This window comes from Artemia sp. Qi Xiang Cuo, chromosome 9 (genome assembly GCF_049724085.1).
Source record: "Artemia sp. Qi Xiang Cuo chromosome 9, ASM4972408v1, whole genome shotgun sequence".
Lineage (NCBI taxonomy): Eukaryota > Metazoa > Arthropoda > Branchiopoda > Anostraca > Artemiidae > Artemia > Artemia sp. Qi Xiang Cuo.
In genome coordinates this window covers 56,865,496-56,884,969 of record NC_142802.1, presented here as the reverse complement: position 1 = coordinate 56,884,969, position 19,474 = coordinate 56,865,496, and the positions used below count along the sequence as shown (strand labels likewise).

At 35.1% G+C, this 19,474-nt stretch overlaps 1 protein-coding gene across 1 annotated transcript in view; it reads right to left on the bottom strand.

The window, feature by feature from the left end:
* Positions 1-2,697: 2,697 nt before the first annotated feature.
* The window catches only part of su(r) (dihydropyrimidine dehydrogenase su(r)), a 73,167-nt gene continuing 56,390 nt past the window's right edge, over positions 2,698-19,474 (bottom strand). Inside the window, exons 11-14 of the mRNA XM_089094751.1 lie at positions 12,600-12,776; positions 9,102-9,326; positions 5,649-5,806; positions 2,698-3,267 (exon numbers count right to left, since the gene is read on the bottom strand). Coding sequence (XP_088950877.1) covers positions 3,171-3,267; positions 5,649-5,806; positions 9,102-9,326; positions 12,600-12,776 — 657 coding nt within the window. The 3' untranslated portion in view covers positions 2,698-3,170. The remainder of the gene's footprint in view (positions 3,268-5,648; positions 5,807-9,101; positions 9,327-12,599; positions 12,777-19,474) is intronic.

Below are 19,474 nucleotides of genomic sequence, written 5' to 3'. Positions count from 1 at the left end.
ACAATAACATATAATAATAACATAGTCTTTCTGTAATGTTATTCAAAAGGACTTCATTTAAGTGTCAAAGATCCCTTTATCAAAAGTATGTGAACAGATTTGTAGAAAAATCAAATTATTCCTAACCCTGGCACAGTACCGTGATTGAGAGCGTGCCTCTTGAGCAGAGGTTTGCTGGATCAACGCAGCCTGTGGCAAGGGATGTAGTTTCATCACGTAATGATCTCCAGTTGATGTTTCAAGTTTCCTTAATGATAGTTATGTTCTATCGAACCTTCTTTGAGTTGCGCGTCTCTAAATGACAGAAGAAATTATCTTGAGAATGTTTATATACTGTAGATAGCTTATTACTGTAGAATGTTTATATACTGTAGATATGCTGTAGATTATTATGTAGATAGCACTTACTAGACGTTGTAGTGTGTCTGAATCACAAACTTTTGCTGCGAATTTATTTCCAATTGGTGGCCAGAGAACAATTTGAAGAGAATCCTTAAAAATATCATAGTCTTTCATTTATATTTTTTTTCGTAAAGATTAATGAACTTGTTCAAATGCCTTATTTTTTTTTTTTTACTTAAGAACAGTAATTGAGATATAGTTATCTGTTTTTTGAGTACTGTAATTCAAATTCTCAAATAGAGCAAAATGTTTGAGCAGTTTCCAAAATTATATTCAAGAAATTCTGAGTAAAACTACAATCGTTCTTAAAACAAAGTAAAATAATGCTAAGACACAACTACAAATGACGTGAAACTATCGTGGTTGCAGCGGTAGCTGCAACCTAGTAAGAGAGGAACACGTGCCTAAAATGTTCTAAAAATGGTGTTAAATCGAAATACAAAGTACAACATTAGAACCACTTTGTCAGCAAACCCTAAGATGGAAACTTACAGTCCCTTGGCATGAAAACCAAGGAAACCATATTGACTTGAAGAACAAGAACAACCTGGAAATTTTGGATCGACAGCATCTTTTTTCTGTTTTTTTTTTTTTTTTTTTTTTTTTTTTTTTTTTTTTTTGTCTTCACAGCTAGCGAGGCACTGGAATATCACAGAGAGCTGCTTAATGGCTCATTTTAAAGAAATTTGCTACATCTAGTGCCTTATGTAATTAAAAGAATTGATTAAAATAAATCTTTCGAAAAACGAACATTTTCGTATACAAGGTGATGAATGGCGTCACAACCATAGGTTATAGTCTATGCTAGATATGCAAGATAATTTAAAGGAGTTTGTGCAAAGGGTATAAAAAAAAATAATTCATGGTGCATAGCTGGAAAAGAAGTTTTTGGTATATATAACGCCTTGAAAAATTATACAAGATGATGAGTGAATCAAAACTGCTGATAAAACAAGGCATGGTAAAATTGTCTAAGCCATAATGATGAATGAAAATAAAGCACAGATATATTCTGTTGGAAGAGACGTGACAACAACTATCCAACGTAAACTATGTTTCCAGGAGCAGCTGCAACTTAGTAAAGAGTGTAAAGACTAGCGTGGAGATGTTTAATGATGAATACTGCTTGAGCAAGACAGTGCTAGGACAATGACGAAATGGATTTGTCCTCCTTCCAAGTGAAAGGAAATACAACGGAAGAAAAGCTGCCGTAAAGATTGTAAAACTAGAAGACATGAGAATGATCCGAGATGAAATATCAAGAATTATTATCACAATGGAACTTATACTGGTGAAAAAGGCGGCCTAAAATATATTGACCTTTATGTTGACGAAAAAAAATATATTGTTATTGTTGTAGAATTACAAGAAAATGCTGTCGTTGACAGGTTTATCAGCTGTATGTTGATCAAGGCTGAAGAACTGAGGAAATAACAAGGAATATGTGAACACTGGTTAAGTGAATATGAACAGGGCTGGATTAACCAATAGGTCCACTAGGCCCAGTCCTAGGGGCGCTCAATGTAGGGGGTGCAGTAATTTATAACAGTGATCTTTTTTTTTTAATAAAAACTGGACTGATATGATTTATCATCAAAGTGCCAGATTCACTCTGCCAATGCGCAGCCTATTCACAGGAAAGTGATTTTAAAACAACACAGGAATTCCGTGGCCACTTAAAAACTTTCAGATATCTCCCAAGAATGATAGCTGAGAGTTCGGTATCGCCTCTCTCATTCATTACTTTTGGCTCATCAGTTGTGATCCGTTCAGTGGCTCCAATATCCTTGAATTTTCGGGAACTTCCCTAAAAATTTTGCAAAAACGGAGCTACCAAAGCGGTCGCTCAACTTTTATTTATTAAACAGGACAGATTTTGTGGGATAGAACTTTATTGGTTGAAAAAAGTTAAAATATAGAAGGCTGCCTAAAATATATTGACCTGTATGCTGACGAAATTTTTTTATTTTGATAGCTGGATTAAGGTAGGAAGATACGCTGGTGACCACAAGTAAATGCGTATTTTAATATTTGGGTAGTACATCATCTGAACGTTTCGTTACCGAAATATCCAGTCTTTATGCTGTCTGTTTAGAGATTAAAGGTCAAAAACAGATTAAAGGTCAAAGCTTTACATTAAGGTCTTTTGGCTCATCGAAAAATTTAAGAGGCGTATGTTGTGCCACAGTTCTGTTATGTCCTTTTTACATTTAGGGATATGTTGAATCAAGAAACCAAAATTACCTGTCTGAAAAGGACGCACTGCCCTATTTCAAGTCGACGTGCAATCATTAATTGACCTATGACTGAAATTACTTTATTAGACTAAAACAGTCTATTACATCATACACTTAAAATTACATTAAAATTACAAGAGGCAGTAATCATAAAATGTACCTTTAATCAACGAATCTCATAGTATTTGAGACCCTGTAGATAAGGAGGCCAAGTTTGGTCAATTTTACATTTATTTCTTCCGATACCCACTAAGCTAATCTAAATTTTATGCTAAAATTTTCATAACCATACGTTCAACTCAAGGCCGGACCAAGGGGGGGGGGGGGGTTACCTCCCCTCCAGAAATATTTTTCAAACTTGAAAAACGTAACAAAATATACATATAAACAAATTTTGATGCGTTTCTAAAAGTCGTCTTGTATCCCCTATCCCCCCTCCCGAAAAAATCCTGGATACGGCTTTGTTCAACTTCATACAACACTATCATTTTCGGGATTTCTTTGCACAGTAATAAGTGAGCTCAATGCATGTTACACAACTGCATGAGGCGTATAGTTCTCTCCTGAATATCCATTTGCTACAGGGATGCCTCTCTTCGGTATGTATGGGTCTTCTCTTGGCACCATCCTGAAATATATTTATTGCATTAGTAGTTGAAAACTTGTTTTGAAGAGGAAATACACATCTAAGGTGATTTGAGGGGCAAGATGTATTGTATTTCAATAAACCAGGTTGAAAAATCTTATCGTTTAAAGAAATGCGTATTGTTAAATATTTTGTTTTTAATTCATAGTCCTTGTTCTTCAACTGGTGGTCCGTCCTGGTCCGTCCTTCAACTGGAACGTCCAAGAACGTTCAAGTCTTTGGTGTTCTTTATCAACCGACAGTTTAATAGCTTACATGAGATCTTCTTTACTTTTGCTTCATGTTTGTACCAGCCGTCATGTGGTAGAGGCAAATTTATCTGTTCGTGCTGGTCAGTCGATTTAAAATGGCCCAAGCATGCAGCTTCGTTTGAGCATCGGAGGAGGCAAAGGAGGATTTTTATCTTTCTGCTGAGGTTTGAATTCTTCCCACCTGAGATGTTTGATCTCATTCATCCCTAAAACGAAGCTTTGTATACACCACTTGGGAGTGCAGTAGCTTTTATAGTACAAATACCTACAAATACTCAGTGTAACCTTGATCAGTTTCGTTATGTTGTAGAGCAAAATTACTGCCTTTGGAAACATGGGCGTAGGGAGGGGAGGCAGGGAGGGCAGCTGCCCCCCTAAACTTTCAAATTTACATTAAGTATGGCTGAAAAAACAGATGGTTGGAAAAGCAGTTGATAAAAGATAGACGGTTGAAAAAACTGGAAATAAACAAAACTTTATTCAAACAAATTTACTCAATTCGAACAAGAAGCAATCATCCATAATATCTTGGAAAGATTTAGCTGTAATCCAAGGAGATTAATGATGAAGCATATTGATGATTTATAATTTTTGGTGATTACTTACTAATTAGGATTTCATAAGTATGATAGACTTTGCTGGCAATGTAAGGTAGTGTGAACTGCCAATATAACTTCAGCTCCCCCCCCCCCGCCCTTCATCATAGAAGTGGCTGCCCCCTCCCCTAGGCACGAAGCTACGCATGCCTATGCCGACATAACTTCATCTCCCCCTTCATCACATAATCGACTGCCCCCCCCCCCTAGACAATATGCTGCCTAAGCCCATGTTTGGAACTGTTCTTTTCTCTCGTGGTCTATGGCAAGTAGCTCAAAAGTGGTAAGAGATACAAAATCAAAATTTTATTTTAGCGAAAAGACACGCGATGTAAAACTAACTATTCTACCTGGAAAGAGTAAACTGAACACAACAATTTAATGTCGCACTCCACCATAACATTAAATAGTGTCTCTGAGAATCAGAGAACAACATTCTGTAACTATTCTTGATTTCTTGGAAATAATTCTGTAAGTATTTCTCCTCCAAGAGACAACTTTTTTTTCTAGGCAAGATAGATTTTTTTCGAATGCGAATGGACATATCCTGATCTTTCATGAACAGGAGTTGACATTGGTTTTCTACTATTAAAATTCTTTCGCAACTTTCTCTATTTTGGAGTTTTGATTTTGTGAAATCCCTACATTTTGTCAAACTGAAATGTCCTAGCTTCAAAGCTAAACTTTTTAGAATTATAATAACCCTCAGTGCTAATGGAACTTCATACTAACTTTTCGGAAACCTGAGCAAAATTTCCGTATCTCTTATAAATATTTGGGAAACACTACCGTAAATTCTGATTTCGAAACATAGAAATTCTGTTTTTTGTTTAATCTTAAATTTTATGCTTACTATATTTTAGGTTTTTAATGCCATAAAAAGTAAGCAAGGCGACATGGCGACAAGGCGACAAGGCCTACTCTTTTACACTCGAAAATGAACAGTGCATTAAGAAACAATTTCTAAAGCTGTCATTGCGCATCGATCTCCTGGACATCTTAGTAACTTTTTCTTCTAGACAACGCACACTTTTTTTCCAACATCGATATAGAGATCCTGATCTTCTAAGAGATCAAAATCTTCTAGAAAATTTCTTCAGTGACTTTTTCGATTTTGAAGATTTTATTCTGCTAATTCCCCTACGCTTTACCGAATTAAAATGCCCTAGCTTCCCAGCTGAAATTTTTAGAAATCATATAGCTTTGAATAGCAATAGAACTTCATATTATCTCTTCGACAATCTAAGAAAAATTTTCGTATCTCTCGGAAATTTTTGAAAAATAATACTGGAAATCCTGATTTCAAGACGAAAGTTCCGATATTCGAAGAAAAGTTCCGATGAAAATTCCGATATTCTCTAGTAATCTGATACTCTAAAATTACTAAATACCCTACATACTCTATACATAGTTTGCAAAATCCAAAATATGGGTTTAAACCAAAAATAAAAAAGCATCGTTATTAAAAAAAAAAAAAAAAAAAAAAAAAAAAAAAAAAAAAAAAATAACAATATACCTTATGCAGTCAATGATTGGGCAGACTGAGGCGCATAGTGTGCACCCAGTGCAGTCCTTGGTAACTCTAGGAAGATGGGTTTTGGGATCAAATACGATTGCCTGGTAGCCAGAATCATTACAGGTCATGTAACACTTCCCACAGTTGATGCACATTTCCTAAATAAGAAGTTACATAGTTACAAATAGTTATAAAAAACCTTTGCCTGTAAAGCTCAAACGACGATGCTTTAGAAATTCTAGTCTGAAGGATCATCACCACAACCGCTTTGTACTGTGAAGCCTGTATCCCTGTATGTGAAGCCTGTGAAGCCGTATCCCTTACCTTTTTGTTTTACAATGGCACAAGTTTTACACCCTATTTTGTATGTACAACACAACTATCTTCTCAGTATACATTTGAGGCTCAATATCTATATTTATAGCTATATCTAAATATTATAATAACACTCAAAGACATGCATTATATAATATATAAATATTATATATGTCGAAGTTTTACTGGCCATTTCTTCAATAGGTAAAAAAAAAACATATCTTACTTTACACTTTTAGAGCGCCGGTGAGTTGCACACAGCGAATAGCTAATCTGAAAGCTAGGACGTGACGCTATAGAGCAGATAGCAGAAAAGTTTTCCCTGATAGCGAAGATCAGATAAGTCAAGATCAAAGAAAAACAAGCGTTTTTTTTTGTTTTAGTTTTGTCTCAAAGACACGCAGTCGTATCTCATTACCAGTGTTGCCAACACGGTGCAATTGTACTAATTGTGTCGCGTTTTAGAGGTCCTAGCACAATGCAGTACATTTGAAAAATTTTTGGTTGAATGCAAATTTTCCGGTCAATTTTGGTTTTTCTTTCTTTTTTTTTACTCTGATATCTGTTCAAGTTTGAATTTATCGAAAATTTTATTCTTGTTATCGCAAATATTTAACCTGCTGTTTAGATGGGACAAATTAATCTCTTGCAATACAATTTCAAACTGGTGCAGTTTATTTCAAAGTGTTGGCAACGCTGCTCATTACAGATATTGCATGCAGTCAGGATTTCATTAAAAGGTTGGGATTTTCATACGTAGTTGGTAAGTATACCGTGTTTCATCTCACGACTTGGATGTTGAGTTATAACATTTAAGGGATTCTTTTTGGAGGGAGGAAGGAAAGGAAATTATAATTTTGGGACAGAATGCCAAATTATTTTCCACTTGTTCTCACAAAACAGTTTATATTATGTTTTTTTCTTTTATGTCTATTGCCCGACGTGCCATCTCCCATCTATCATATCCTTAAACTCAGAGCTTAATTTCGAACTGAACTCTTATTGGTTTAACAAATAATTGTAATTGGTTTAATTTATGTATATAATCGAAGCTTCAAATATTCATGGCATATTTTGTTATTAAGCTATCATATCGTCATGTCGAAAATCAAAAAAATATTTTCCACTTTTTTCTGAATTTAACACCCCTCTCCCTACCCCCACCAATGGCTGCAGAGTGGCTTTTTCTTAATCTCAATTACGAATGAGTGTTTGAAACACTTTACTGTGGTATCTAAACATTATTGAGTGCTGTAAAAAAATCGTTACTGTACAGTCGCATGAACTCGCATTCTTCAGTACACTTTGCGGTAACGGTCGCACCAGAAAAAATATTGTGTTATTCCACCATCCCTCTCTCCCATATCAATTGAAAAGTCCGTGCCTGGGTAAAAATATTTTATTTTACCAAAATCTCTAAGTTTAGTAATTTCTCAATTGCCACTGCTTAGCAAAGGTTAATAAATATATACAGTTAATCTTAGTAAAAATCATTGAAATTTAAAAAATAAATTGTGGAATATCTAAGCAATAAGTTTTGATCAGGAACAAACGACGGCATGATAAGGCTACACACACGAAAAAAAAATATTGTATTATACTATGTATAAATGCAGAATTTTGGTGGAAAGTATAATATAGCACAATATGGTATCGGAATAACAGCGCTTCTTAACTACTAAGGCCCTTGCGTCGGTCCTCCAGTGTGGTGGGATGGCTGAGTTCAGGCTCTGGAATCTGTATTACTTACCAAGTGAAGATCAAAACCCACTACACCACCACAAGACAATTTGATGGAACTTGTTTCTAAAGGAAACCGTATGTACAAACCTGAAACTATGCAAGGAAAACTTTACTCCTACAATTTTTTTATTTATTTAAGACCTGCCTTTAACTATTGTGCTTCTCATAATCCGTCTAAATAGGACTTGATTCACTCTAAATATCTGTAAAGGTGCAGCTGCTTTATCTTTAGAGGTTTAGCTGCTTTATCCAGCAAAGATTCAGACAAAATGGTTCCTGAAGATCACGTGACACGATCTTATTAACTAATTATTAATAAGAATTTAAAAAGTTTCAAAATAGAGAAGGCGCTCCAGAAGAAAATTATCATTATCAATAATAATTAACTATTAAAATAATTAAATACCAATAATACGTAAATAATAATTATATACACAATATAATATGTACAACATAAATAATATACATCATAATTAAATAACATAAAAAAAAATTAAAATATATGTAAAAAAATAATGAGTAATTGCGCTCCAAGACACCAGATAAAAAAAAAATCGATTGCTTGCATAATAAGTACAGAAAGAACTAAGAACTCTTTTACTTATTACGAGCCATTTTAGGACGAAGTTAAAAACCAATCATTAAATATGATTAATGATAGGTGGTTTCTGGAACCCAACTTAAGAAAAATTGATAGCTAGACGCTGTTATTTTTCATCTTTGTTTTACTTAATTAAACCATTAAAAAAAACTTTGAAAAGCTTAAAAATCGCATATTAACACTCTCTTAAAACTTTGAAAATACAAGACTCGTCACGACTATATGTACTTTCTCCTTTAGACAAACGTACAAATTTCCAAGACACGTGTTTTAGCCATACACGGTTTTCATTAGTACTTGGATTGCGACTTAACAAGTTACAATCATTTTAACTGTAGCAATTAAATTTACTTTCAGAACTAAAATTTCCTCTACATTCAATTACCTATTACCATTAACCTATTATAACCTCAATACAAGGCCGTACCCAGAATGGGGGTAAGGGGGGTTAGAACCCCCACTCCAAATGTTTGTCCGAGTTGTAAAAACGTAACAAAAATGGATATAAACAAATTTTGTACGAGTTTTTTGAGTTTTTTCTGTAGCCCCCCCCCCCGAATTTTTTTTTTTTGTTAAAACCCCTCCGAAAAAAAAATCTTGGATACGGCCTTGCCTCATGACTGGCTTCGTTCATTTTTTTACTCAAACCATTTCATTAGTTAAAAAGGTTGCTTTAGTGCCGTCATAAGGGAGGAGGAACAAGGAGGCCCCTTTGAATATATTTTTTGGAATTTTTATTGAAAAATTCTTTTTTTTTGGTATTGTCATTGAAAAATCTGTTTGTTTAATTTTACCTCATCTATAAGTGCGACAACTTGCTCCTTATTATTCAAATCCTTGTATGGTCCAATTTTATCAATTGCTTGAGCTATAAGATCTTTAATAGCTGGTATGGGACCCTTTGTCGTATGGCCAGGTCTGGCTTTTTCAATTATGGCCTCTAGAATGTCTTCCTTTGTTTTGGCTTCTGCAACTTGTCTCTCCCGTTCATGCTGGTAGGGTCCAAAACTTGGCAAATGCTAGAAAAAAAAATTGAGAGAAGAGGGCTAAAAGAATTCGGGAATTGTTCTACCAAATAACCAAGAAAGTTTCACACACACAACAAGCTTTTTGCGACATCACACATTTTGTTTTTGAAACACTGTTTCTGCCTTTCCTTATCTCGGCATCATTACATTTGACCAATAAGCCATAGTTTTTTCTGCCATAAAATGTTCTGAATAATAAAAGCTGAAGAGGTGCAATTAAGCCCACAATATTCCAGAGAATTTTGGGGGCGGCAATTATAAAAGCTTTATGTTACGCGACATAAATTCTACAGGAGGTTGGGAAAACTGAAAAATATGTTTTTTTTACTTTTATTTTTTTAAAGTGGATTTTCAGTGACATTCAAGGGAGATTGCCCTTTTTGGCCACCCCCTGAGGTAAAAAAAAGCAGGTCGTCCCAAATGGGGAGGCAAGAGGTCATTAAAAATGATTTGAAGGAAATTGGAATTTTATGGAAGGGGGTAAAGTGTGAAGCTTTAAATAGATTGGTGTAGAGAAGAAGGGGGCGCGGGTGTGTTGGCCTCAGACGCTTTGGTGCTGCACTGAGATTTTAGCAGTGGTAATAGAAGTAATAGCTTGAAGCTATCCAGCGTATTAAATTAAAAGCATTCAAGACACGACAAAGACAATTTTGACATCAGAAGTTCCAATTGAAAACTATCTCTGCAGACACAAAGGGAATATAATACATTTTGCGAAAAAACAAACTATGTGACGGTACAACTCGTGGCAGAATGAGAAGTATTTTGATATGCGCAATAGATGGCGGAAACTGGGCAGCCTTTTGCCTCTATATCGACAGAACTGGAAAACAAGAAATTTTGATTTTGAGGGGGGTGCTAAGGCACATTGGAATTTTATTGTACCAGAAGTGGATGTATGGGAAAAAACACAACTAAACACAGAGGATGGCGCAAAGGTACCTATGTTGACTGTAAGTCTCAGTTTGGGGAAAAATTTCATATAAGACCTATATAACTATCACAGCTAATTCAAGATTGGCACACTGATTTTCTGAAATCAATTTTTTGGGAAAAGTAGAGCTGCTATTACATTATACGTTTCTAACCCCGTCCGTTACAATTTTGGCAAAATTCATTATAACCTCATTTTATTCTTTTAACGCACAATTAGTTAAAAAATGTATAAAGAAAATTCGGCAATAAAAACACAAAGCGCTTGAAAAGATTTGTGTATATAAAATTTACAGGGAATTAGTTTTTTTTTTGTAAAATTTTGAGGATTTATTCTTGAAAAAATTCCTTAAGCCCACTTCGTGGAACTTTAGGTCAGCTCAAGCAAGACCTTGAAATAATGAGATCAGTTCATTCTATTTTCCCTTTGTGGTTCTGCAAAAAATAAATCACCTACCTATCTAAAAAAATAAATAAAAAAAAGCTGGCTTGATCAGCTGTAAAAATCGACTAAAGAATGTGTATGATTTTTGGCTACGAATATAAAGCTTGCTTATTCTGAATAGAATCCTGTGGAGGAGGACATAAATGGAGGGTTCAACTTGATTTTTCAGACAAGACATTAGTCAAACAAGACACTTTTGCTTACATTCAATGGTCCAAGCGTCGACGTTACTAGCATAATGAAAAGGACTGTTGTCAGGGGACTATAATAATACATGTGAAAATTATTTTAGACATTAATTTTTATAAAAAAGGGATATCAACTACAGTACTGCGACTGATTTCTCTTCATGAAATTAGTAGGGAAATATAGGAGAAGATATACTAATTTAAGGCTCTAGAGTCTCAGCATTTCGGAAGGTGCTAAGAAGAAGTTTTAGGCAAAGGAGGATCTAAAGCTAAGTCTTGGGCGGGGGGGGGGGGGCAATGTGACAAGGACACCAATAATTGACCAAAATGTCAAATTTATTTTAAAAAAGAGTGAAAACCAGAAAAAAAAACACGGAATGAAGGCACGAGAACAATCTTAGGGGAGGGAGAGGAGTCCCCCTGGATCCGTCAGTGGTTTTATGGGCTAATTATTTCTTGGTGTACTTGTCAAAATCCTTTTTGAGGCTCAAATGTCTGGCTCCAATAGTCCAAAAATAGGTTTATTTCACTGATATAAGTAAATGTGGATTTTCCACCCTCCTTTTGTGCAAGTAAGGTTACAATTCACGACTGTAGTTATTTTCAAAGCAGTTAAAATGTAAAAAAAAACTTTGTTGCGGTTAAAAAGCTTATGGAAAGGGCAAATTAATTTTCAGCTCATGGAAAGGGCAAATTAATTTTCAGCTCATGGAAAGGACAAAGGGCATAGGATTTTTGCTGGGTAATTATCGAGGGCAAAACTGTTCAAAAACTTTGACAGTCAAAGACAGAGGATAAAAATGTTTTCAAACAGTATTGTTATAACCTGACAATATTAGCAAATTGAAATTACTAGCAAAATCCTATGAATTGATTAATTATATCCTACAAACATTTTTAAATGTCATGTCGCAAGTCTGGGGTAAATGGTATAGCAATGAAGTCATCTTTAGAGAGTAAGTAATAATTAATGTACGCTTTAGAGGAGGAGGGGATTGAACCCCTCCACCATGAAAAACCAACTCACGCTAGTTAGTCATATTGTCAAATTTAATTTTTTTTATTGTTGTTATTTATTTTATTATTCCTCAATATTACCAATATCCCCAATATTACCCTTTTCAAGAAAAACACTTATCTTTATTAATCTACCGTTTAATACTGTATTTGATTACTGATATTTGTCCTTTTTTTCCTCCTCCTTCCCACCTCAAAATGATAACTTATAGGCTATTTATTTATATGCTCAAATATCTGCACATACATTTACCAGCGCCTATATAGTATTATACAAATTGAGGCTAAAACCTTGAATAGTATATTTCTAGTCTATTCTGATTTTTTCATTATTCCCCAATATTACCAATATCCCCAATATTACCCTTTTCAATAAAAACACTTATCTTTTTTAATCTACCGTTTAATACTGTATTTGATTACTGATATTTGTCCTTTTTTTCTCCTCCTTCCCATCTCAAAATGATAATTTATAGGCTATTTATTTATATGCTCAAATAGCTGCACATACATTTACCAGCACCTATATAGTATTATACAAATTGATGCTAAAACCTTGAATGGTATATTTCTAGTCTATTCTGATTTTTTTTTCTAAATGTCCACCCCACCACGCCATCTATGAATAGTATACACGCTTTTGAATTAAGCTTTCAACGTCTGTTAGCATATCTTCCGTACCTTGTCAATAACATCGAAAATTTTCGGTACTGGCTTTCCTTTCTGATGTCTTGGAGTAGGAGGTGATTGGCCATCCCACTCCGGTAAGTCTAAGGACTTGAGGTAGACCAGAGCTTTCAGTCCGGTAATATAGTCACTGATTACGGTGAAATCTTGATTCTGCACTGAGCTGCAAACCTGTAAAAAGAGATAGATGATAGCGATAGCTGCAAACCTGTAAAAGGAAATAGATCATAGAGAGAGATAGTTGCAAACCTGTAAAAAGAGATTAGATGATAGAGTTAGCTGCAAACCTATAAAAAGATATAGAAGATAGAGATACTGATAGAAATGTGGAAAAAGAGATAGATGATAGAGATAGCTGCAAAGATAATTTCTTAAACCACATTGGCTTGACATAACATAAGTAAAGAAAAACGAGCAAAAATGGGGTTTTTAAAGGCCAAATGAAAATACTAAAAAACACAACAAAGGGAATATTTCGAGGGGACAAACGCCTCTCTTCTTCAACGCGAAACGAAAAAATATAATCAGTGCAAGTGCCGAAGAACAAACCAACAAATAAAACGCGGAAAGTCAATGTGAATGTGAAAAAAAGCAATGAAAAAAACCAAAAAATTAAAATATGAATAAAAATCAATAAAAGCCAAAAAATTTTAAGAATTAAAATCAAATACCTAACAACAATAAAAGTGAGTCTTTCACCAATATCCGCAATTTGAAAAGAAATTCAAAATTGAACCGCCATCGATGGATACTAACGAATAAAAGTTATTCGTATTTTTGCTCGTTTTTCTTCCTTTATGACAGCTGTAAACCTGTACAAAGAGATAGATGATAGAGATAGGTGCAAACCTGTATCCCGATGAGGTTTATTTCAATTGCTGAGACACCCGTTGTACCAATGTTTAACTTAAATCAAATTGGAATATCGGGCAAAAATTGAGAGACACAAAACACAACCAAGAAGTTTTTCTGTGATATAGGGCATTAGTTTAAAAAAGGAAAAATCGGAAAATTTAATAATTCCTCTTTATAGCAGTGTTCAAACAAAAGTCAAGCTATATTGACATTCCTACGTATACAACTGGCCAGAATCCGTGTTTAGGTATGGATTTCAAGCTCAAAAATCACGAAAAATTGAAAGTCGAATACAGAAATGAGCAGATAAATGAATAAAACTAAAAAAAAAGAGCTGAAGCGCTCCTCCCCTTCGTCGTAACAGAGCAAATCTGATTCGAAAATTTAATAAGATTTTCCTTCTTCCAAAAGACGTTTTTGTGTGTGAGACTTTTGGCTCTGTTAAGACCCAAAAGCTCCGGACCTTTTTTGTGGCTTTTTATTTGCCTATTTTTTCCGTTTGAATCCGTAAATTCCTACAAAGGGGTCTGACTTGTAGACAGGCCATTTTCTGATGTGACTTGTATAGTTACTGACAACATTCATATACATTTATTTGTGACTTTATTTCAATAGATAACGATAGAAATTGGCAAAATCTATGATTGTTCTTTAAAGCAACGTCCACATCCAAGTCTAAAGGGTATGAAGAGTCTAAGTCTAAGACCCCAAGCAAAAGGGTATGGGAAACTAATAGGAGAAAAAATTCAAGGCTGCTTCGAAAAAACAGCAACGTCACTTAGCGTTGTCTAGACAAATCAGAAAGTCCATTGTAAGAAACTGAATACTGGTTGAAACATTTTCACGGTGTCCCTGAGAGATGTAGACACTAGTTAGGGCTACAACTGCAAATTTTAATCCCTGTCCAGCCACTAGCTGTCCTACCAAGTGTCCTACCACCCTTGAAATTCTGATAAACCAAAAATTTTTACTTATACTGAATTTCAGTATAAGTAACATGTTTTGGGTTTATCAGAATTTCAAGGGTTTTGGATAAGCACAGTCTCCCTCCGAACGATAAATCCCCGAACGAACAACCCCCCACCCTAGATTGACAATTATTGTCGAAACTGAACTCTAATCAGAACACATTAGAAAGAAGAGCTTTTCAGACTTAACGAACCGATACAGCGTGGAAAGATAAATACAAAATGTCTTTCATTAACAATACGGAAAATTAACATAAGCTGCTTTAATTTTGTCAGTCAGAGGCTTACCCAGCCATCTAAAGCACATAATTACACAGTAAAACCTTGCTTGAATAAAATCACGAAAAGAACATAATGTAACTTAGAATATGACGTCAACGGTACTAGATAAACTTATTTCTTGCCAGCACTGACTGCTTCAAGAGTTTCTTCATTTAATTCTGGGATAGGCTCCTTCCAAAAGTTGAACCGAAAAAATTCCGCACTTGCATGGTCAAATGAGTTGGCCTGCCAAACAGATGGGAAAATAAGGTCTATCAGAGTGCTCTGGTTAACGTAGGTTGAAGGGAAGAATAAAAGGTATGGGCCACCTTTCGCTTGAGCTCTTTTTTTGGGTTTATCGTCAATATTCTTTGCTCTTTGATACCTATTGCATTATATGCCCAAATATAATTGAGTATTTCCATACCCGGCATAGAAAGGATTTCTATCACTTGGAAAAAGGCTTTGTATATCTTTTACGCAAGCAATTTTAAATTCTTCCGGGTTCCTTTCAATCACCTCTCTATGTAAAACGTTTGTCAAAGTAGTAGGGTTAAGCAGTATAGGTCCGTCAGGAACGGTGAAATCCCCTTGTTTCAAGCATCTGAGAGTTATTTGAGCTTGGCAGATGGGCCGTGCAGAGAGGTAAAGGATTTTGTATCCATTTTCGCGAATGTTTGTAAATAAATGTGCCACACCCCTCTGAACCCAGGTGCGACCAACTTTTGGGAAGATGAGACCTAAAACATCAAACTTAGTAATTGTACCACATACATCACTGAAAACTACCTTATCATCCCAACGCCAGAGGTAAATGTGACATGCACATCATGTTGTACCCTGAGTGTTGTACCCTGAGTGTACCCTGTAGTGGTTGCACTACACTGAATTTCATTGGAACCTTCAGCTAAAATTCAATAAAAAAAAAGTTTTTTTTAACTGAAAGTAAGGAGCGACATTAAAACTTAAAACGAAGATAAATTATTCTGTATTTGATGGGGACTGCCCCCCCCCCTCAACGCCTCGCTCTTTACCTAAAGTTTTTTATTGTCTAAAAAATAGAGTTGTGAGAAAGAGTCAAACTTTAGCGATGGGTACTAAACTAAACTTAATGAAACTTATATATTTGAAATCAGCATAAAAATATGATTCTTTTAATGTATCTATTGATATCAAAATTCCTTTTTTTTAGAGTTTTGGTTACTATTAAGCCAGGTCGCTCCTTACTTACAGTTCGTTACCACGAACTGTTTAATTAACTTAACAATCTAATCCGATATTAAACGGCTCTTCTGAGGAAGGTATTTGTTCTGAAGTAGGTATTTGTTTGCTCGACACAATTGTTTTTGCTTCAACAATCAGCCACTGCTTCCTCCTCCTTAGATTCAAAAGACTGCCCCTCCTGTCTATCTTCAGCGATTTAAAAAGAAGCGGCTTCTTTATCTACTAATTCTTAATTCCCAGGTTCAGTTTTTTATTTCATCTCAACTTTCTTTGCTACAGCTGTTTAATTTAATTTCTTTGCTAATATTTACAAATTTACGCTTTTGCTGCAAAAAAAAAAAAAAAAAAAAAAAAACTAAAAAAAACAGGCTGATTTTAGTAGTGAGTCTCCTAGATTATCAGGGCTCACTCGAACGGAAATTAAAAGTTCTAGTGCCCTTTTTAAGTGACTCAAAAATTTGCAGGCAACTAGACCTCCTCCAACGCTCATTTTTTCTCAAAGTCACCGGATCAAAATTTTGAGATAGCCATTTTGTTCAGCATAATCGAAAAATCTAATAACTATGTCTTTGAGGATGACTTAATCCCCCACGATCTCCAGTGGAAGGGCTGCAAGTTATGATGCGCATTGTTTACATATAGTATTGGTTATAATAATTAATAATAATTTATTTTTGGCCCACTAACAATTATAAAAAAGTGGAGTAACAAAAGAAAATAAAAAGTAAAGACATACAAAAACAAAACACATGCAAAACAATATCAATATAAAAACTACAAATACAAATCAAAACAATCGCACAAGAGGATGAAAAGGAACCAACCGCTTGCAGGCCTCATCTTTTAACTTGGAGTCCAACTTGTTATATGACGTCAATATATCAGTTGCATTAAACATTCGAATAATCTTACGGTTTCTATACCAACGAGGCAAATACAAAAAATGTTTACAATAACGGAAATACAAAGCTCTAATATCCTGAATATCATTAGTATTAAAAAATGTGTGCAAACCTGATAGAAAAAGAATGGAATGGTTACAATACGTAGAATAGAGTTTAGCCAATGCCTTACGAGAATGTCGGCCGCGATTTGGACCAATTTTAACATAACCTGCTTTAAACTTATTCTTAATGTTATTGGGAAGTATACAGACGTTTTCATGGGGGATTTTTCCTGGTGGGAGCGGGGGCTTGGGGGATTAGGTTACGTGGGAGGATCTTTCTATGGAGGAATTTGTCATGGGAGAAGAGAATTTCCATGAAGGGGGTGCTAGATTTCCCAGCGTTGTTTAAAAAATGATCAGAAATTTAATAAATAAAAAACAAGTTTTTTCAACTGAAAGTAAGGAGCAACATTAAAACTTAAAACGAATAGGAATTACTATGTATATGAGTGGGTTCGCCCCCTCGTTAGTACCTCGTACGCTAAAGTTTTTTTTTGTACTTTTAAAAGAGCTATTTATTCTAATTAAAAGGCCTGTGTGATTCAGGAGTCATTCTTAAAGATTTGGGACAAAATTCAAACTTTAACGTAAAGTGCGAGGTATTAGCAAGGGGGTGAACCCCTCATATACGTACTAATTTCTGTTCGTTTTAAGTCTTAATATTGCCCCTTACTTTCAGTTGAAAAAACTTGTTCTTTTTTATTTAACACAGTGCTAAAAGGATTAAAATAACATGATCTCAGGGGGTTGACAGCGTGGTACAGTGGCGGATCCAGAGGGGGGCGAGGCCCCCCCTAACGTAGTCTAAAATAGTGTAATTTACTTAATTAACACAAGTTTGCGTTAATTAAACTTGCTCATAGCGCAAGCTTATCGGATCAACCTATTTTACCCCCCCCCCCCCTAAAAATAATACTCGATCTGCCCTGGGCGTGGTAAGTGAGTTTTTGGAGGTTACGAAGTTACATTTAAGACAATGAAGATTATACACACAGTCTTTGAAAAAAAGGGAAGTACCAAGTGATTTTAAGAAGACTTTAATTAAAACCCTATTTAAGAAAGGTGATAAGAGCGGATGAAATAAGTACAGAGGCTTTAGCTGGATTTCTGTACGAATCAATTTACTTGGTATGGTGATATTTTTTAGACTTAACTAAAGTTTTGAGAGAAGATCAGTGTGCTTTCAGGAAGGGGAGAGGAGACATTCACTAATTTTTAACTCTCCGATTATAATTGAAAAGTGTTTGAATCATCAGCCCACTTTAGTCCTCAGCATCACCCCCCCCCCCTAAAAATAATCCTCGATCTGCCCTGGGCATGGTAAGTGAGTTTTTGGAGGTTACGAAGTTACATTTAAGACAATGAAGATTATACACACAGTCTTTGAAAAAAAGGGAAGTACCAAGTGATTTTAAAAATACTTTAATTAAAGCCCTATTTAAGAAAGGTGATAAGAGCGGATGAAATAAGTACAGAGGCTCTAGCTGGATTTCTGTACGAATCAATTTACTTGGTATGGTGATATTTTTTAGACTTAACTAAAGTTCTGAGAGAAGATCAGTGTGCTTTCAGGAAGGGGAGAGGAGACATTCACTAATTTTTAACTCTCAGATTATAATTGAAAAGTGTTTGAATCATCAGACCACTTTAGTCCTCAGCTTTATAGACAATGAAACCTCATTTGATCCAGCTGATGGAAAGCTTTAGTGAAGATTCTACTCTTGCAGGGTATACCATGTAGGTACATTTAAATGATTATGGCTACGTATGAGAATAATATTGCGGCGGTTAAGGTAGAAATTAAGGCAAATAGTCGCTTTGGAGTGGAATTAAGAGTTAAACAGGGTTGTGTCCTGTTTCTGATTATATAGATTATGTTGATGACCTTTGTCCCCAGGAGCACGACAAAGACTATGAAAGAATACGGCATCAAATAGAAGGGCGAAACTCCTAAAATTAGATTATACAGATGTTTTGAGTGCTTTAGATAAAATGAATGATTTTATGGAGGTTTTGAGAGTTCAGGTTGCAAAAAAGGGCTTGAAATGAGTGTCAAAATGCCTAAGACTAGGGATAACTGAGAACGAAAAGGTTAGGGCAATGAGAAAATCGATCAGTTGGATTCCTTTACTTACCTGGGTAGTATTATCAGTGAAGATAGTGGATGTAGTGAATGTGTAAAAAGTAGAATATTTTAAACCAAACAGAGTTTTTTCACGGATGAAAGAAGTTTTGAAGAATGAGGATATGGGTCTGCGAACTAAGATTAGAATATTGGAAGCTACGGCAATGACAATGGTCAAGCATTCACAGGAAACTTGTACTTAATGGGAAGGGGGGCTAAAAAATAAAGCTTTGAATTGATTGGGGTGGAGGAGAAGCATGGACAGCTATGCTGACCTTAGGTGGCTTGGTGCTACAATGAGTTAGTAGTGCTAGTAGCAGTAGTAGTCGTAGTGTATTATATTATTTCGAGACCTTCTGTTGTTAGCCTACTTGTGTGATAAACACCCTACCGCTCAAGTTGTTCATTCATTGACGCATTATAGAAGCGGTTTATTTCGTTAGTTTCTTTCATCTTAGCATAAAGCAAGACATAGAGAAGTGACACAATA